This window comes from Littorina saxatilis, linkage group LG2, assembly GCF_037325665.1.
Source record: "Littorina saxatilis isolate snail1 linkage group LG2, US_GU_Lsax_2.0, whole genome shotgun sequence".
Lineage (NCBI taxonomy): Eukaryota > Metazoa > Mollusca > Gastropoda > Littorinimorpha > Littorinidae > Littorina > Littorina saxatilis.
In genome coordinates this window covers 65,035,522-65,056,940 of record NC_090246.1, presented here as the reverse complement: position 1 = coordinate 65,056,940, position 21,419 = coordinate 65,035,522, and the positions used below count along the sequence as shown (strand labels likewise).

General features: G+C 41.6%; 1 protein-coding gene across 1 annotated transcript in view; it reads left to right on the top strand.

Annotated features, from left to right (window-relative positions):
• LOC138959540 (uncharacterized) overlaps positions 1 to 21,419 on the top strand; it is a 110,752-nt gene that overhangs the window by 49,747 nt on the left and 39,586 nt on the right. The window contains exons 8-17 of the mRNA XM_070331057.1: positions 155 to 265; positions 6,676 to 6,784; positions 7,435 to 7,491; positions 12,551 to 12,625; positions 15,824 to 15,880; positions 16,464 to 16,517; positions 16,772 to 16,840; positions 17,330 to 17,544; positions 18,043 to 18,106; positions 18,526 to 20,231. Coding sequence (XP_070187158.1) covers positions 155 to 265; positions 6,676 to 6,784; positions 7,435 to 7,491; positions 12,551 to 12,625; positions 15,824 to 15,880; positions 16,464 to 16,517; positions 16,772 to 16,840; positions 17,330 to 17,544; positions 18,043 to 18,106; positions 18,526 to 20,231 — 2,517 coding nt within the window. The remainder of the gene's footprint in view (positions 1 to 154; positions 266 to 6,675; positions 6,785 to 7,434; positions 7,492 to 12,550; positions 12,626 to 15,823; positions 15,881 to 16,463; positions 16,518 to 16,771; positions 16,841 to 17,329; positions 17,545 to 18,042; positions 18,107 to 18,525; positions 20,232 to 21,419) is intronic.

The window sequence follows — 21,419 nt, the reverse complement described above, 5'->3', positions numbered from 1 at the left end:
CTCCGTTTTGCACAAGCGGCGGACTACGGTCATTGTGAAAAAAATGCAGTGCGTTCAGTTTCATTCTGTGAGTTCCACAGCTTGACTAAATGTAGTAATTTCGCCTTACGCGACTTGTTTTCTTTCTGTCTTGTCTGTGCGTGTTATTCGGCAGAACCTGGCAGCGGTGTGCACTGTGCTGGAACAAGGTACAAAGGAACTGTCTGCAGTCTCAACCTCTCGGCAAGTCCTGGAAGAGAAGCTGGGGGAACTGACCAAAAAACTGGTAACACTCAGACCAGTCATGCTTGAACGCTTGTTGTTGGTAGCATTATATATTTTTTTGGCGGTGATTGCGCTTGATTTGTTTTATGTTTTGATGCGATGCTTTTTTTAGTCTGGTGTTTGCCATTTCTTCTTATTTCTTCTTTGATGAGAATGTCTGCATTTTTATGATTGACAAAATTATCATGCTTTGTACTTTCAATTAGGTATCGTGGACCCTTCGTGACAAACAAAACATTCTCAGAATGAAATCTTGCTAAATATTGCTAGGTGTTTTGTAAAGCCTGTCCTTAATTGGACGAAGTCGACTTCGTGTCGCTCACTTCGCTAAGCTTCCGGAAGGAGAATTCATCCCTTGATTGATCTACTTTCAGGGAAAGCACTTTCTGCGTCCATCTTGAATCAAAAAGCACTCTTCTGTCAATAAAATCAACTTCGTCGCAGACCTACGGCGTAGCTACGCATGTCAAAACTTGAGCAGCGAAAAAGGGTACAAAATACTTCGCCGAAGCTGCGGGTTTTCGGTATAAAGACTTTTTTTTTCATTTAAAAAAAAATATGTTTTACTTTTTTTTTCTTTTTTTTTCAATAAAGACTTCGCGAAGCTTCGCCAAGTCGACTTTGTGCTCAATTAAGGACGGGCTTAAACTGTTACTAATCAACTAAAAGACAAGAGGAATATGTTGGATAATCAAATAACATTGTATACGTATCCGTTTACATTCAGACATTTAATATTGTAATAGTGTATTGTTATTCGTTTGTAGTACGTAAAGCGTGGGGAACATGGACATATGTGGTTCGCACTGTATAAGTTAAGGGGTTACTTGTGTGTTCAAATCGCTCGTCAGAAACATTACACATTTTGTGCACAGGTTCCTCTAAGCAATATGGACACATCTGTGCAAAGAAAAAAGGGGGTCGACGTATTAACTTTTTTTTTATAATTTTTTTACTGGGGGTTGTCAAGTACGATTTTGCGAAAAACACTGCGATTTTTAACATGATCCCAACTGACATATTTAGCTCTACAAATAATAAATGAGACATTAGTTTGTGTATATAAATGAATGGAGAGTATAACTTTATCATAAAACGGTACTTATCAACGTGCATTTTCAGAAAATGATCGAGGTTTATCGAGGGCGTACACATAAAATTATCACTCCTTTAGTAGTAAAAACGTATTTAAAAAAAAATCGCGTGTGAGAAACATTACACATTTTGTGCACAGGTTCCTCTAAGCAATATGGACACATCCGTGCAAAGAAAAAAGGGGGTCGACGTATTAATTTTTTTTTTAGAATTTTTTTACCGGGGGTTGTCAAGTACGATTTTGCGAAAAACACCGCGATTCTTAAGGGGTTACTTGTGTGTTCAAATCGCGTGAAAGAAACATTACACATTTTGTGTGGACAGGTTCCTCTAAGCAATATGGACACATCTGTGCAAAGAAAAAAAGAGGTTGACGTATTAACTTTTTTTTAGAATTTTTTTACTGGGGGTTGTCAAGTACGATTTTGCGAAAAACACTGCGATTCTTAACATGATCCCAACTGACATATTTAGCTCTACAAATAATAAATGAAACATTAGTTTGTGTAGATAAATGAATGGAGAGTATAACTTTATCATAAAACGGTACTTATCAACGTGCATTTTCAGAAAATGATCGAGGTTTCTCGAGGGCGTACACATAAAAATATCACTCCTTTAGTAGTAAAAACGTATTTAAAAAAAATTCGCTCGTCAGAACATAACTAAACTTGAACACAGCTAAATTCACTGTATACAGATACAATACCTGTAAACAAAATAAGTTGTTGTCGTATTGTCTGCTTCACAATTATTCCCGTACCAACCCCACCCCCATATCTTGACTGACAAAAATGATAAAAAAAGAAATAATTTGGGAGTGCTGTTGGTCAGTTGGTAGAGCGCTGGACTTGTGATACATGAGTTTGAATCAGGGTGAAGGGTTGGGGGTCGGAACATTTGCGTGCAAAGTTTCATGAAGATCTATCCAGTAAATTTCTATGAATCGCACACCACACACACACACACAGAGACACACACACACACACACACACACACACACATATATATATATATATATATATATATATATATATATATATATACACCAGGGTAGATCAGTTAGTTTGTAAGGGGGGTGTTTTTAGAATTCAAGAGTGTAAATCGAGGTCGCAGAGCGCCCGAGACTGATCAAGGGGCATACGCCCACCCCCCCCCCCCCCCCCCCCCCCCCCCCCACCTCAACACAAGAAAGAACAAAAAGTCGCACGTGAAATCCATTACACATTTTGAGCACATGTTTCTCTAAGCTATATGTCCACAACTGCAGACAGAAAAAAAACTTTGTTTTCTTATTCATTTTTTTTATAAGAGTTTTGTCAGTTTTGGGGGGTACCGGGTGGACACATATGACCTTACAGAAAACACTGTAATTCGTAACGTCATCCTAACTGACATTTTTATCTTTAGAAAAGATAAATAAAACATTACTTTGTGTAGATAAAAGAATGGAGAGTATCACTTTATTATAATACGGTACTTATCAATGTGCATGCCGAAAATTATCCAGGATTGGCGAGAGCTTACACATACAATTATCACTCAAAAACGTTGTAACACAAAATTGGCTCGACAGATCATAAACAAATTTGAACACAGCTAACTTCACTATATACCGTTGCAATACCTAAGAAAACCATAAGGTGTTTTCTTATTGCTTACTCCACAATTATACCCGCACCACCCCCACCCCCATATCTTGACTGACAAAAATTGATAAAAACATTCATTTGGGAGCCCAGTAGGTCAGGCGGTAGGGAGAAGTGTGGGTACTGTGTGCAGAGTTTCATACAAATCTGTATAGTAGTTTTCTCTGAATCGCAATACAAACACATACACCCAAACACTTGGTGCCTTTAGTGCACCGATACCCCCTGCCAACCCCCCCACCCCCCCTTCCCTCCCCCAGATCCAATACCACCCCCCCTCCACCACCCGCCCACCCCAGTAATCACACACACACACACACACACACACACACACACACACACACACACACACACACACACACACACACACACACACACACAAGCAAACCAACCCCTCATAGCGATAAGAATAAGTCAATAACTATATTTCTGACTATTTACAATTGGAATACATCGCTATGTTTTCGTCCTGATCTTTAGGATCCGGAGGATTATTTTCTGTTGATGATCTAAGGTAACGGAATTGTTCTTGCACTTCGAGGGAATTTGACAGGTATCGGGGTGTGTGGGGGTGGGGATTTGGTGTGGGGTAAATGATCAAAAGGCTTGCACCCTAACACAGCTGACTTGTAATCTAGCCTGAACTACGAAAGCAGCCACACGCATACTCATAGAGGCACGCATGTTTGTGTGACGGTTTGCACGAATAAACATTGAAAATTAGTTTTGAGTTTTGATAAAAACAAACGACATTTCCTTTTAGCACACAGGTGCTCAGCAAATGTGTATTGAAACTCGTTCAATTATCCCAAAATGTCATAACGTTTGGCAATATAATTATTTAACAACAACAAAAAGACTACCGGATTCCGTACATAAAAAAGTCAGGGGCTGTAACAACAATTCGCGGCATTGGACTGTGGGAGGTCGTACACAGCTAACACTGCGACGCGTAACCAAAATCTACGGACACACTTTTTATCAGTTGATGATACGAACACACTTGCATATTGGGGCACTACTAATTGTTTATTTCAGTTATAATGCATCACGTTACCTCAAACTTCGTCTCAAGTTGGAAATGTCCCCCTTGTCCAAAACCCCGCTCCTACCATCCACAACAGGGAGGACATTTCCAACTGGAGACAGAGTTTCATGAAGATCTGTCCAGTAGGTGTCTCTGAATCGCACTACAATCACACAAACACACAGACAAGCACACAGACACACGCACATACACACGACACACATGGGTGAATCAGTTACTTTGTAAAAGGGGTGTACTTTGAATTCAAAAGTCTAAACTGAGGACGCGAAGCGACTTAGGCTAATCATAAGAATGCGCCCCCCCCCCCCCCCTCCCCGAAAAAATAATCTGTCGTGAGATACATTACACATTTTGTGCACAGGTTCCTGTTAGCAATGTGTACACAGGTTGGGGTTTATAGTATCGGTCCTCCCCCCCTTCTCAATTTCCCCCTGTCCGCAAACAGGCATCCTCTGCCTCGGGGTCGCATGGACCCATATCTTCATAGATCAATTGGATATTGTTAAAAAGGTGTTTGGGGAAAGCTCCTTTGAACGGAATCGAGGTAATAATTCATTTCAAAACCAGGTGTTTTTTGTGGCTAAGTGTCTGTTCTACACGAACATTCTATAACTTGTTAATCTGTGTCCGAATAATGAACTGTTAACAAAGTTACTCGTATGAAGGAACTATGAAGCCAAACGCACCAAATGGACACATATTAACTGTGACACACATACACACACACACACGGCGAACACATAAACAAACAGACAAACAAAGCTTCGCAATGCCGTAATGGACACCCACTCTCACTTAGTAGATTCCTTTCTTAAACTATTTATCTGTCACTATTTCTCAAAACTTCGCTTTCTCGCACTCAAGACGACATGCACAGACACAAAGACACACACGCCCGCCCGCCTGCACGCACTCACACAACAAACAACACACACACACACACACACACACACACACACATGTATGAGGAAGGGATAATCACACATAGTGCGCCAGTGAGGTTAGAATGGTGAGGTGGGGTCTGAGGCTGGTAAGGGATTTGGGGGTAGGACCGACGAGAGGGCACGGATTCGGCGGTTCGCCGTGTCGAGTCAACTTCATATAGATCTGTGTAGGTGATTAACAACCCCAGCCGATCTGGATCTGTTCAAGTCAAAAGTAAAGTCAAGGATACGAAGAAGTTTACCGAAAAACATCGATCCCAAGGACTCATGTTGTAACTTTTCAAAGCAGTTACATTCAATCAAAGCTCTATCCACATTAAACCGAACGGGAATCGTCGAAGATCCACGCAACTTCACTGCAATGTCGAAAACGAACTCATAATGTCACCGCAGATCTATAGTTGGTTTTGGTTTTGTGTCGCAGCAAAGAAACGAAGCAAATCTCCGGCTTTTATTTCACACTAAAAAAACGTTCATTTAGCGGGTTATTAAAATATATTTCTTTGAGGTTGCAAGGCAATGGCATCGCTGAGATGTACTCCTTCGAACACACGACACAGGTTAGAAATTGACTTCATTTGGGCGCTTTTTACGGCCAAAACAGAGTGAGCTTTTTGACGGGTTTATGGAAAAATCACTTCGGGGGCAGGTCTAAAATCCTGTGTACAGTGCCAAATCATACATCATTCAAAAGAGCAAAGTATGTTCTTTATTCTAACATATGGGCTAGGGTAAGTCATAGATATAAGTATCTGTCTATTATATCTGTAGGCAAGTGTATTCCATTCCTTCGATAGTCGTCATCTACACTTGCGTGAAAAATGCAATTTTGAGTCTGTTTTGCATAAAAGACCTGCGAGATTTGTAGAAGTCAAAACAACAACTTACAGTCCAGCCTCTCAAATTTCGTTCCATGCAATTTGTTTGTCTGTACGTATAGACTGAGGCGTGCCCCGAAATGATTTGTAATCACAACATTCACAGACTTCAAATACGCCATTGAAAACTCGTCCACGTGCGTTTTAGATATATACTTGGGTGACTAAAACTGTCGTACCTACCAAAGGCCGCTTCGCGTAAGAAAATGACTACCAGAGTCGCAAGGCTCGGGATTTTTTTTTACAAGAAATTTATATTTCGTTGTTCTAGTCCGAATGAATATGAAGATATGGCGAGTTGAAAACGCCGATTCTTTCGCCAGAAACACGTCTGTTTCCATACCGGAAAGAAGGAATGGACTGAGCTACTAGAAGCACGGCGCCGTGCGTACAATCGATCGAATGATGTTATTCACACAATACCATTTGGCGATCTCTAAAAAATCATTTAAAAACGAACTAGTTGACATGTAATGAAACTATTTACTGAAATCAAGAAGTATCTTAGTTCTAGCCGTGCATATGACACACCCTTTCGCGAAAGCACACTGAACCGTCCGTATACGCATTCGCACCCGCAAACCACCAACCCAGGCGGGTTATCCAGATCCAGATCTAGATCCAGATCCAAGGGAAGTAACTCAGTGAGTATAAACATGAGCAAGAACCGCAACTCAAACACACTCGTAACACCTTAAGGTGAATTGACAATTTAGTAGTGAGAAATAGTCATCGGGTTCTCGCAAAAATCACACAACACATAAGTGATTCATTTAGCTTGTATCCTTTTTTTTCAGACGGACATTTTGTCTCAAAATAAAAGCCTAGAGACAAAGTTGGAAGTGCTGAAAGACATTGTCTCGCAATTGGACGATCGTACCGACTCAGATGGCGCAGATAAGTTGCGTAAGTTTACAGATAAATGAATCAGTAATGTAAAGTGTGTCCCCGTCTGTCTGTCTGTCTGTCTGTCCGTCTCTCTCTGTCTCTGTCTTCGTCTCTCTCTCTCTCTCTCTCTCTCTCTCTCTCTCTCTCTCTCTCTCTCTCTCTCTCTCTCTCTCTCTTTATGTGAGTACGTGCGCGCGTGAATGTGTGCGTATGACATTATTAGCCAGTGAAAAACAAGTATTAGATCATGTTTTCTCCAGAATCGACTGCCCGCCTGAAGGAGCTCTCCGTGTCGTCTTGGCACTAAAAAGCAATTGGGAAAAACACAAGCAATCACGTCGACGCCAACAATTAACTTGAAAGCCGCTTGCCTACTCAAGAACGCAAACAGAGTTGCAAAGGATTGAACATCATGTGAAAAAGCACGGGCAGTCGATACAGAAAAAAGGCATAAGGAGGCTACAAATCGTTTGCGTCCTTTTTTTCTTCGGAACCTTCATAATGTTACCAAATAACACACACAAAAACGTATGTGGTCATTTTGGAGGGGGGGAGGGGTGACTTCACTTTTGTCGGCGTGTGTTCCTAGTCGTTTGTGAGATTTGCTTCTGCTGGTTGGATGCTTTGTCGACAATACAATTGAACCATATTGCATGTGAATTCTACAGAAAAGACCAAAGGTAACACAAGTGGACCTAAAGCTAAGGACACTGTAGAGAAGACTGGTAAGCCATCTGATATCTTCACCGCTTTTTGACTCCCCCGAATAGCGTTGAGCTTATCTCGGATGTTTTGGAAGCTATACCTTTGAATACTAGGGTTTGATGATTTCCCGACATGACCCCAGTTTGGTCACAGCAGGTTCATGTTCAGATCATTAAAATCTAACATTGGTGATTTCATTTTTGACTCACATGCGAAGCAAAAGTGAGTCTATGTACTCACCCGAGTCGTCCGTCCGTCCGTCCGTCCGGCCGGCCGGCCGGCCGGCCGGCCGGCCGGCCGGCCGGCCGTCCGGAAAACTTTAACGTTGGATATTTCTTGGACACTATTCAGTCTATCAGTACCAAATTTGGCAAGATGGTGTATGATGACAAGGCCCCAAAAAACATACATAGCATCTTGACCTTGCTTCAAGGTCAAGGTCGCAGGGGCCATAAATGTTGTCTAAAAAACAGCTATTTTTCACATTTTTCCCATTTTCTCTGAAGTTTTTGAGATTGAATACCTCACCTATATATGATATATAGGGCAAAGTAAGCCCCATCTTTTGATACCAGTTTGGTTTACCTTGCTTCAAGGTCAAGGTCACAGGAGCTCTTCAAAGTTAGATTGTATACATATTTTGAAGTGACCTTGACCCTGAACTATGGAAGATAACTGTTTTAAACTTAAAAATTATGTGGGGCACATGTTATGCTTTCATCATGAGACACATTTGGTCACATATGATCAAGGTCAAGGTCACTTTGACCCTTATGAAATGTGACCAAAATAAGGTAGTGAACCACTAAAAGTGACCATATCTCATGGTAGAAAGAGCCAATTATAACACCATTGTACTTCCTATGTCTTGAATTAACAGCTTTGTGTTGCATGACCTTGGATGACCTTGACCTTGGGTCAAGGTCACATGTATTTTGGTAGGAAAAATGTGTAAAGCAGTTCTTAGTGTATGATGTCATTGCTAGGTTTAGGTCAAGCATGTGAGTCGTATGGGCTTTGCCCTTCTTGTTGCTTTTAAAGTTATAGCCTCCAAATTCCACGTAAGTAGGTTTGAATGAAGAAAATGAAAAGGATGAAAGTCGCTTGTTCATTTAAATGCGTGTTATTCTCTCAGGTGCCAGGAGATTGGTTCCGTATAACTCTCACTTACTCCATTACACTTGTCGTATGCATTTGGAGCGCTTACTTCCCTTTGATTATTTTATCACTACAAAAAATATCCACTGAGCTATCAAGTCTCCACTTCATCACAATAATTATGATGTCACTGTTTGATTTGAGGTCACAGCTTAGTGTCTTGGGGTAATTTAGGCTTGGCTAGGCTAGTGGTGATGAGATCATGTCATTGTGTCAGAAATGAGGTCATTCAAGTGTCTGAATATACATTTTTTTTCTTGGCCAGCCCATTGGCATTGTCATAATCCTGTAAACTTGGATGCAACCATTATTTTAGGAACCTACGCTAAACAGGATGAGGATGGCTCCAGCTTATTCAAAGTTAGCTTAGGCAACGAAGGATTTGGGACGTCAACGAATAGTCATATTACAGAAGGAAATGTACAGCTGGTGAACGTAGCACATTTTGGCTCGATTTTATAGACGGAGAGGCTTGAAGAGAATAATAATAACTAATTCCGGACCCGAAATCAGACCGGAATGGTCATAGCCTAATAACGCAGAATTGAGTGTTTTCTGTTGTTTGCAACCGGATGCATGACGCCATCGTTCATGGGTAGACAACTCCCGCAACTTCGCCAGAGGGAAGCCCCTTATTTTTTATCGTTAGTTAATTGCATGTCCGTTCGTACGACGTGAAGCAGGCAGCTTACGGTATCTGTGATAAAAGATTAATCATTGCGACCGGTTAGATTAGTAGGTACGCGTGGGGGAAGGACTCCTAATATGGACCGGCTCCTATATAATAATAATAATTCTCTTTATTCATATAGCGCCTTATCCGAAGTTCAAAGCGCTTTTATGCCGTGTGAGATGGAATTTTTTACACAATATATCACGCATTCACATCGACCAGCAAACCTCAAGCCTGTTAGGCGAATGTTCACCTTTCGCGGCCTTTATTCCAAGTCACACGGGTATTTGATGGACATTTTTATCAATGCCTATACAATTTTGCCAGGAAAGACCCTTTTGTCAATCGTGGGATCTTTAACGTGCACACCCCAATATAGTGTACACGAAGGGACCTCGGTTTTTCGTCTCATCCGAAAGACTAGCACTTGAACCCACCATCTAGGTTAGGAAAGGGGGGAGAAAATAGCGGCCCGAACCAGGGTCGAACACGCAACCTCTCGATTCCGAGCGCAAGTGCGTTACCACTCGGCCACCCAGTGGCTAATATGGACCACCTTCTGTTCTGACAAACTAACGGCGCTAGAGCGCTCAAAAAAGTTTTATTCGCTTTATTCACCCTCTCTGGATAACTTGCACATGTCAAAACAGTTGCAAAAACAGAAATCTCAAAACCGTTAGGCTTTTTCTCTTTTTACATTTGGTCAAGTTTTGACTAAATGTTTTAACATAGAGGGGGAATCGAGACGAGGGTCGTGGTGTATGTGTGTGTGTGTGTGTGTGTGTGTGTGTGTGTGTGTGTGTGTGTGTGTGTGTGTGTGTGTGTGTCTGTCTGTGTGTCTGTCTGTGCGTGTGTGTGTGTAGAGCGATTCAGACCATACTACTGGACCGATCTTTATGAAATTTTACATGAGAGTTCCTGGGAATGATATCCCGGACGTTTTTTCCTTTTCTTCGATAAGTACCTTTGATGACGTCATATCCGGCTTTTTGTAAAAGTTCAGGCGGAACTGTCACACTCTCATTTTTCAATCAAATTGATTGAAATTTTGGCCAAGCAATCTTCGACAAAGGCCGGACTTCGGTATTGCATTTCAGCCTGGTGGCTTAAAAATTGATTAATGACTTTGGTCATTAAAAATCTCAAAATTGTAAAAAAAAAAAAAAATTTATAAAACGATCCAAATTTACGTTCATCTTATTCTTCATCATTTTCTGATTCCCAAAACATATAAATATGTTATATTTGGATAAAAAAAAACAAGCTCTGAAAATTAAAAATATATAAATTATGATCAACATTAAAATATCGAAATCAATTTAAAAACACTTTCATCTTATTCCTTGTCGGTTCCTGATTCTAAAAACAAATAGATAAGATATGTTTGGATTAAAAACACGCTCAGAAAGTTAAAACGAAGAGAGGTACAGAAAAGCGTGCTATCCTGCTGAGCGCAACTACTACCCCGCTCTTCTTGTCAATTTCACTGCCTTTGCCACGAGCGGTGGACTGACGATGCTACGCGAGTATACGGTCTTGCTGAAAAATTGCATTGCGTTCAGTTTCATTGTGTGAGTTCGACAGCTTGACTAAATGTTGTATTTTCCCCTTACGCGACTTGTTTACATTTAGTCAAGTTTTGACTAAATGTTTTAACGTAGAGGGGGGAATCGAGACGAGGGTGTGGTGTATGTGTGTGTGTGTGTGTGTGTGTGTGTGTGTGTGTGTGTGTGTGTGTGTGTGTGTAGAGCGATTCAGAGAAAACTACTGGACCGATCTTCATGAAACTTGACATGAGAGATCCTGGGTATGGTATCTCCAGACATTTTTGTTTTCATTTTTTTGATAAATGTCTTTGATGACGTCATATCCGGCTTTTTGTGAAAGCTGAGGCGGCACTGTCACGCTCTCATTTTTCAACCAAATTGGTTGAAATTTTGGTCAAGTTATCTTCGACGAAGCCCGGACTTTGGTATTGCATTTCAGCTTGAAGGCTTAACAATTAAGAAGTTTCATTTTGTGTTTGGTGGTCCTTCTCTCTTAGGTTAACCGTTAGGCCTAATTAGAGTGAAATAGCTTTGATAGACATTCAGCCAAAATTAAATACAGAAAAAATCACAAAGGGTCCATATTAGGAGCCTGGGCGCCTAATATGGACCAGTGAAACGGCCTTCACGAATCACTGTAAACAGCCCCATATACTTCAAAATAACATGATACAACTTAGTGTACAAGTCAGCCTAATTAAAATATGCTCTAGATTTATCTGTTTCGGGTTGATGAGAGCATTATTTGAAGCACACCAGGAAACTAAAGAAGCTTATCAAAAACAGAGTGAAATTATCAACTTCCACGAAAAGAAGACTTTATGTTATATTTTTTTTTAAATCTCGAGGGCTAGTTATAGGTTATTTCCAGCAAGCTTCTTAATGAATTAATGAAAATAGCCTTTAGCTTTTATTTTCTTCGATTTGTTGAAGGTGGTCCATATTAGTGGACTCGCACATACTTTGAGATTTTGCTATTATTTTTTTGTTTGCAGTAGAAACCCGGGGTCAACACTGCTAAAATGTAACAAAATATTATACGGTCTTAGCGTGCATATAGCAATTTTTATGCGATAAAAGCTTTGGCTGTGGACAGAAGCGAGTCCGTTTTAGGCGGCAAATTTAGAGTGAACGCTGCCAAAAGTGAAAAAAAGAGAAAAAGCCTAACGGTTTTAAGATTTGTGTTTCTGCAACTGTTTTGACATGTGCAAGTAATCCAGGGAGGGTGAATACAGCGAATACAACTTTTTTGAGCGCTCTAGCGCCGTTAGTTTGTCAGAACAGGAGGTGGTCCATATTAGGAGCCGGTCCATATTAGGAGCCCTTCCCCTATGAGGTTAGTGATGGTGTTGGGATGGGGGTGGGGCAGGTTTTGTTCGGGGGATATGCATAGGATTGAAACGCTAGGCCTAAATGAATTAAGTATTAATAAGTCAGGTCGCATCAGGATCAAGTGTTGAAGTTCCACCCACTGTAATGTGACATGATGAAGGGTGTCGTATAAAGCATTCATTTTGCTTTTCTTGTTTTTCCTTTGCTGTAGTTGTTGTTCGCCGAGTGAAAGTAGACAGTAGTGTTTGGCGGGGGTGGGGTGTGCGTGTTTTCCTGGTCGTTCAGCGTCAGTTTGTGAGGTTTGCTTCTTCTGCTTGCATGCTTTGTCGATGATAGAAGTAAACCATGTATTGCATGTGAATTGTACAGAAAAGGCCAGAGGCAGTAAAAAAAAAAGAGGTACTACAAGAGGACCCAATGCTCAAGACACAGTAGAGAAGACTGGTAAGCGATCTGATTTCTCATTACTTTTGGGGGGGATTTAGTGTAGTTTTGACTAATATATTATGTTTGGGTCAAAAACAAGCTCACTAAGTGTTTGAGTTTTTAATCATGAAAAGCGCATTTTCCTGTTAAGGCTGGAGTATACACCTGAGGCCATATTTCAAAGTGGTTAGGCAGTTTTAAAGGTTTGTTTTTATGTTAGTTCAGTGTTTTGTTTATCAGGAAAAAACAAAATGAATAGAGCTTGTCGTGCAAAATTTTGAGATAACGACTGAAGTTTGAGCATAGATATGAAATTTTTTCACGCAAACCCCACTGAAGAATTTGTGATATTGTATTGTGAATATGTTAAAAAAAAAACAATCGGATGATCACAAACTGAAGAAGAGAAATAGGGAAGCAAAATAGAACATCAAACATAGTGATTTTACAGGTGAATTTGGACAAAACCCCTTATGTATCCATTTTTGAAGCCCAATTTGAAGCATGGAACACAGTCAAACATAAATTAAAAGTGTTAAAGTGGTTACAGTGTTCAGAAATAGTGTTAGATACCAAGTTGAGTTTTCGCTCTTTATCACGGTTAAAAGAAACACACCTCTTGTCGCGCACAATCTTGAACTGTGATCCTTTTACTACCCCCGCCCCCTACCCATTTGAACACAAAAGAGTGCATATTCTCTTCCAATTAGAAAAATAAGTAATTTTAAGCAACTGGACATTTTTAAAATACATCTTTTCTGTCAGTCCAAGGATTGCTTAGTCCATTAAAAACAAACAGACTAGGATTTAGTGCACCCATTTTAAGAAAAAGTTAACATGATAATTATATCAGACTTTATTTTATCCAATTACTACTGAAGATTCCAGACCAGGTACATTTTTTTAATTTTTTTTTTTTTATAAATCTATCTATAGCGAGTCTTGTCTCTTTGTGTCATTTAGTTATTTTCAAGAATTCTATCCTGGCAAACAAATTTAAAAATCCCTACCTACCTACCCTATTTTGTTTACCCATGTTATTAGAAACAGACAATTTATTTGTATTGGCCTAAAGATCTTGAAACATTTGTTTTAATAATAGAGAAATAACAAGTACAGCCCTTAGCTGTGTCACTCGAATTTCTTTGTCAGGCTGAAACTTAGCTGTTGCGTTGAAGTCTGCTGTGTGTGTCTGGGACCAAAGCAACTTTCACATTCTCATCTACACACTCACGTTACTCACACAAGTATACAATTTTACCCACAGAGGCGTTCGGGGATGGGGGTCTCGCACTCGGGCGAATCACACCACAAAATACAATGTATAACGTACACAGATTTTTCTATTGAACCAAAAAGCAAATTAAATCATGAATAAATCAATTAAGCAAAACTTTCACACAATGAGTGAATGACACACTCACTCTCGGTTCACACTGCGCTCTGGGCGTGCACACTTGGCAGCACGTATACCGTTCCGACGCCGTTTGTCTTCCTGCAAGTCCAGCACAGGCACACGATTGTCCAAGAATCACAATAATCCTCGTGAATGTCACAGCAGGCATAGTAAGGTTACGTAGAAAAGTTCAAAAGGGTGCGTTAATGGTGGTAATCCGGCACACACACACACACACACACACACACACACACACACACACACACACACACACACACACACACACACACACACATTGACACACACATACACACACACACTGACACACACACATGACACACACACTCACACACACGCACACACACACATACAGACACACACACACACACACACACACACACACACACACACACACACACACACACACACACACACACACACACACACACACACTCCGGTTTGGTAAGTTACCTGATAAATAATGTAGCCTGTAGATTTAACGGGGAGACTGATCAGACAGGAAGAGCAATACTTTCACATTTCCGATGTTCAGCGATAAACTTGTTTTCTTCGAGAGTTCGATCTTCGTGCGATTCTGGCGCGTTGTCACCAAGAACGTTAAAAAAACCAGGATATCATCATGATGCCTCTCTACAAAAACCAGGTCTAGGAACTCTTCATCTAAAGTCAGTCAGTATTAACCTCCTCAACACAATCCTCATCTTGTCCCATAGTGATTTCTGCCGCCAAAGAACATGTGGTTCTCAACTCAAAAGACCGATTTGTCGTCTTCCGGCATTGCGAAATTCAGATCTACCCCAACTACATGCATTGATCTGAGCAAAATGTAGATGCGATAATCTGCAAATATATCTTCAACACAATCTGCATCTTGTCCCATCGTGATTTCTGTCGGCAAAGAACATGTGGTTCTCAACTCACAAGACCGATTTGTCATCTTCCAGTCTGAAATTCAGATCTGCCCCAAGTACGTGCAATAAAATGTAGAAGCGATAATCTGAAAAAAATCTTTTCGCGGAACGCTGCCATGTTGTCATCAGTCCGATGTCTTTAATCCAGAGCAGGGATGAACACACTTTTTCATCAGCAGTTTGTTATGTTTATCCGCAGACTGCTTTCTATTACTTGTCGTCTGTTTTAGATTGACTCGTAGGGTTCTTCAGCCAGGCAAGAAGTGATTGTTTACTGACACGTTCTCACGCACGACATGCCGTAAATGCAAGTTCTAACGATTGTTTTTTATTGCACTGATAGAGAATGTCGATAGTTGTAAACTTCTGCCATTTCCTAATGTTTATTTCATTATTTTGCATACGGATATGGCTAATAAGTGGATAATCTGTTACAACACGAAACGCGTTCTAAATCCGGGAAGGGAGGCTACTCCAGCGTACTTTCAGGTGTATCCTACAGCCTTAAGCGCAAGCGCTACTGCGCTACTCTGGCTTGTCACTTTCTGCACGATTTTTTTTCATGAACGTGTTCTTGGCGCATTGCCGCGGGGGACAAAGTTTTATTATTTTGGCGAAGAAACAAAAATGCACACTGTTTTTATCATTTTGTGAGTTTGACAGATTTACTAAATGTAGTAATTTCGCTTTTAAGCGACTTGTTTTCTTTGCTGCAGTTTTTGTTCACCGACTCATATGTAGACAGTTGTGGCTGGACGTGGGACTTACTATAGTGTACGTGTGTTCCTGGTCGTTCAGCATCAGTTTGTGAGATTTGAGTGTGCTGCTTGCATGCCCTTTTTGACGATAGAAGTAAACCATGTATTGCAATGCATGTGAATTCTACAGGAAAGTCCAGACGTAGAAGAACTAGACCCAAAGCTCAAGACACTGTAGAGACGACTGGTAAGCCATCTGATTTCTCAACCGCATTTGTTTTCTTTGCTGTAGTTGTTGTTCACCGAGTCATAATAGACAGTCGTGGTTGGACGGGGGACTCATTCTTTCAACCCCCACCCCCGAAACAAATAATGCGAGGGGAAGGCGGGGGGTTGGTGGGAGTGAGCGGGAGGGGGTGGGGGGGGGGGGGGGCGAAGGACACAAACACGCTTCAATAATCCCCGGCGCTTTGAAACAAATATGTTAAGTGTAAGTTATCCTGTATGAACGTTTCCTTTTCTGTGGCGCTCAGAATTTGACCATGGCCATCTGGACTGCACTACGTGTTACTAAAGGTGTCATTCATAGGTCTTTATTCTTATCTTTCACTCTATCGGAACCTTTCATAATGTTACAAATTCAAAAAAATCTAAAAAGTATGCACGGTCATTATTGCAAGGGGGTGTTGGGGGGGGGGGGGGGGGGGGGACTTCACTACAGTGTGCGTGTGTTCCTGATTACTCAGCGTCAGTTTGTGAGATTTGCTTCTGCTGCTTGCATGCTTTGTCGGCGATAGAAGTAAACAATGGATTGTATGTGAATTCTACAGAACAATCCAGTCGTAGTTCATCTGGATCCACTGAAGACACTGAAGAAGGGGATGGTAAGCCATCTGATTTCTTCACTGTATACATATACTCACGCATGCGCTTTGAAACCTGTAGTTGTTGTTCAACGAGTCATAGTAGGTAGTAGTGGTTGGACGGGGGAAACCAAATATATTCAGTGTAAGTTAGCCTGTATGAACGTGTGCGTGTGTGACTGATTGTTCAGCGTCAGTTTGTGAGATTTGCTTCTGTCGCTTGCATGCTTTGTCGACGATAGAAGTAAACCATGCATTGCTTGTGAATTGTACAGAAACGCTCAGTAGTAGTTCAACTGGATCTTCTACTCCAACTTCAACTGAAGACACTGTAAAAGAGACTGGTAAGCCATCTTATTTCTTCACCTATTTTTTGTCTTCTTTGTTGTAGTTGTTGATCACGGAATCATTGTAGACGGTTGTGGTTGGACGGGGTTGGGGTGGGGGTTAGGGGGGGGGGGGTAGAAGCAAGGGGTGGAGGGAGGGGGGGCGGAGTACATACACACGCTTTAATAATAACGTGCGGTTAGAAACCTGTAGTTGTTGTTCAGTGGGACTCATCGGAGCCCATTCTTTCAACTCCCCCCCCCTCCCCTCGAATACAATACAGTGTGTGTGTGGGGGGGGGGGGGGGGCTGCGAAGGGCATAAACACGCTTTAATATTCCTGTGCGTTTCGAAACCCAAATGTGTCCAGTGCAAGTGAGAATGTATGAACGTTTCATTCTGTGTTTTGTGGCGTTCAGAACTTGAGCATGACCATGTGGACCACACTGCGTGCAACTGAAGGTGTCGTTCATGCGGCTTTATTCTTATCTTTCAACCTTGTCGTAGATACGTCCCCAGCGAGAAAGCTGACTGAAGAAGAGAAAAGACAGTACACCATCAACTTTACCCCAAAAGCGAAAAAAAAGTTTCGACCCGAGGACTTGCTAAGCTCAGAAGACGAGGAAGAAGAACTGGTCAAAGAAGAAGAGGAGGAGAGTGACGACAATAATAAAGTAGGACCGAAATCTTCCAAACTTGGGATTGGAATTGAATGGTATCAGGTGAGTTGTTCGGTCACAGAAAACGATGTTGACCACGGACTAGACTTTTGAGAAACAGGGAAGAAATTAAAATGATGTCAGCACCATTTTGTGTGACAGACTTAGAGGATCACTCGTTTCAATAAGAACAGTAATAGGAGAATGTGGGTGTCTAAAGACTAGTGATGTCCCCTGAAAATATGCACCCAATCGGTATAAAGATATGTACCGACTAAGCGTGCTAATCTTTCTGTGTGTGTGTGTGTGTGTGTGTGTGTGTGTGTGTGTGTGTGTGCGTGCGTGTGTGTGTGTGTGTGTGTGTGTGCGTGTGTATGTCCGTCTGTCTGTCTGTCTGTCGGCCTGCCTGTATAACTCTGTGTATGCTTGTGTGTAAGTTTGTGTGTGTGTGTGTGTGTGTGTGTGTGCGTGTGTGTGTGTGTGTGTGTTCTTACTTAAAGTTACCCTTTTGTGTAAGGGGATGCATGAACTCTAACAGTAAGGTTTCATTTCTTTGCGCAGGACACAGTTGGCAATCTCAAACGCAAAATCGACCTATTAAAAACATACGCCTGTAACATTGAAGGTAAGACGTGATATTCCTTATATTATGTACAAACTAACAATCAAACAGACAATCAAACTAGATGTACTAAACAAACAAAACAAATGTAACGACCAAAACGCAAGTCTCTTCAATAAACGCACACTAGTTGTGGATAATGTGATATAAAAGAGAAAGTGTGTTTAACAATGAGTAGTGAGCGCTTATAAGCACGTTATATGTGTATGTGTGTGTTTGTGTGCGTGTGTGTGTGTGAGTGTATGTGTGTGTGTGTGTGTGTGTGCCAGTGTGTGTGTATGTGTGTGTGTGTGTGTGTGTGTGTTTATTTTGTGCACGTTGATTAAAGTCTTGTGAATGGGTGTTTGTAGGGGTTACAATGATTGAGTGGCATAGTTTTTGTTTTTTAACGCAAAACATGTTTTACACTTGTTCGCTCACAGGGAGCCTCGGCCCAGAACAAGGAAAGAAAGGATGGGATGTGGTCACTGGCCAGGAAACAGTGACAGTGTGTTCGATTAAGAAAGCAGAGCAGCTTTTTAAAGAAAAATGGAAAGAAATAAGAAGGGCAAAGTGGCGTGAAACACCGAAGGACAACTATTCAGAGACAGATGATTCCTCAAAAAAGGAGGCGTTGGAACAAATAGTAAAAGAGTTGAACCTTGGGTCATTGGAAGAATTAGCACAAATATTGGACCTGGAGTCAACGGCAGAGTTAGCCTTATCTCTCGAAGGAGAGATCCACGACGTTCACGAGAAACAAGAAGACGAGGAACAAGCAGCAAGCTCCTCAAAACCATTGGAAGACACAGAGAAGAGAGAACATGGAACGAATGAAGGGCTGAGAAGCAACGTGCTTGCTAGTTCAGCCTCTGCACACAGCGGTTCGTCCTCCGACTTTGCTGGGGTGCTACTTGCCACTTCATCATCCCCGCTTGACATTAGACAAGATTTGGGAGCCAGCTCGGAACTAGCCGCTCGCTTGCTGTCCCAAACTCCTTCTGCTATCCGCGAGGAGGAGGAGGAGGAGGAGGAGAAGAAGGAGGAAGAGGAGAAGAAGATGTCCCAAACTCCTTCTGCTATCCGCAAGGAGGAGAAGGAGGAGGAGAAGGAGAAGAAGAAGAAGAAGAAGAAGAAGAAGAAGAAGCAGGTGGAGGAGGAGGAGGAGGAGAAAGAGGAGGAGGAGCCTACTGAGCCTGGCAAAGTTCCTGGATCTAAAACCAAGACGTCTGATCCTGATCAAGAAAGCCCAGAACCGGCGACAGAGAAACGAAACACCGATCGTCTCAAGGCCTCACATGGCTCTGACAGAGAAGTGACGACAGAGAAAAAACCTGATGCAGAACGACTCGAATCTACGTCGAAAACATCTGCTCAGATTCAGCTTGCTCAGGTGGCGGAGATGCCCATCGAACCCAGGGCAGATCGCACTGGAACTACCAAAATGGCATTTGATGATACTGATCAGTATCGACATGAAAAGTTTTCGGAGGAGTCTGATACCACCAAGGCTTCTTATGTCGCCCATAACAAGTCAGATGCCACAATGGCTTCTCTTGGCACTGACAAAAAACCTGTTGCCACAAAGGCTTCGAATGGCACTGGCAAACAATCCGATTCCCCAAAGGTTTCTCTTAGCACGGACAAACAATCGGTTGCTTCAAAGGCTTCTCTTGACACGGGAAAACAACCTGTTCCCGTTAAGGCGTCTCCTGGCGCTGAGGAAGAAAAGGATGCTCCAACTCCAAGACCAATATGTGGCATCCACCCGTCTCTGCAGAAGATCGCTGATTCGGATAGAGATGGCCCTAAGCCTACTCCAAAGGAGTCTGTTGAGACTGAAAAAAAGATTTCTGATGCTCTTTCGAGAAAATCGATCGCTGACAAACAAATCGATTATAATAAGCAATTCCAAAAGCCACTCCTCAGGACACCATTGGATTCACTCAAGCCGCCCACACAATCTCTGAAGGGGCCTGCTTTTAGAAGGTCTGACGTCGGACCACAACCGGGATCCGGAAAAAAGAAGGCGCGCCCAAGCAGTTTGCCCAAAGCTGGAGAAAAACAAAGTTACTGTCGAACGTGCGGCTACGCACACGCAAAGCGGTCACGCTCCCCATGCTCTAGACAGGGAGACATCGGCATGAAGGTACCATACGTGTTGTGTTTGGTTGGTTGGTCGTTGTTACATTTAGTCAAATTTTGACTAAATATTTTAACATAGAGGGGGAATCGAGACGAGGGTCGTGGTGTGTGTGTGTGTGTGTCTGTCTGTCTGTGCGTGTGTGTGTGTAGAGCGATTCAGACCAAACTACTGGACCGATCTTTATGAAATTTCACATGAGAGTTTCTGGGAATGATATCCCCGCACCTTTTTTTCGTTTTTTCGATAAATACTTTTGATGACGTCATATCCGGCTTTTTTGTAAAAGTTGAGGCGGCACTGTCACACCCTCATTTTTCAATCAAATTAATTGAAATTTTTGTAAAGCAATTTTCGACAAAGGCCGGACTTCGGTATTGCATTTCAGCTTGGTGGCTTAAAAATTGATTAATGACCTTGGTCATTAAAAATATGAAAATTGTAATAATTTTTTGTTGTTATATAAAACGATCTAAATCTACGTTCATCTTATTTTACATCATTTCCTGATTCCAAAAACATATAAATATGTTATATTTGGATTAAAAACAAGCTCTGAAAATTAAAAATATATAAATTATGATCAAAATTAAATTTTCGAAATCAATTTAAAAACAATTTCATTTTATTCCTTGTCGGTTCCTGATTCCAAAAACATATAGATATGATATGTTTAGATTAAAAACACGCTCAGAAAGTTAAAACGAAGAGAGGTACAGAAAAGCGTGCTATGCAGCACAGCAAAACCATTACCGCGCTGAACAGGCTCATCAGTTTCACTCCCTTATGCACAAGCGGCGGACTACGGTCATTGTGAAAAAATGCAGTGCGTTCAGTTTCATTCTGTGAGTTCCACAGCTTGACTAAATGTAGTAATTTCGCCTTACGCGACTTGTTTTTTAACGTGCTTTCACCCGATATAGCTAATGCAGACTGTGTTGTGTAAACTAAGGTGTCCGGTGTGTAGGATAAAGTGTATGGTGAGAATGCGGTATATGTGGAATTGAATATATACTCAACGGAAATACACTTTTTAATTTTATGTCACAGGCGTAATATCAAACGCAATGGATTCTTGCTTTAACCACAATTCACGGAGGCCATTTCATTTTGGATGGCACGTGAATTTGAGCAATCTGCGCACGGGTACGGCGTCACGGTTTGCACGTGCTTTTTGCGATTTTTGTTTGTCTG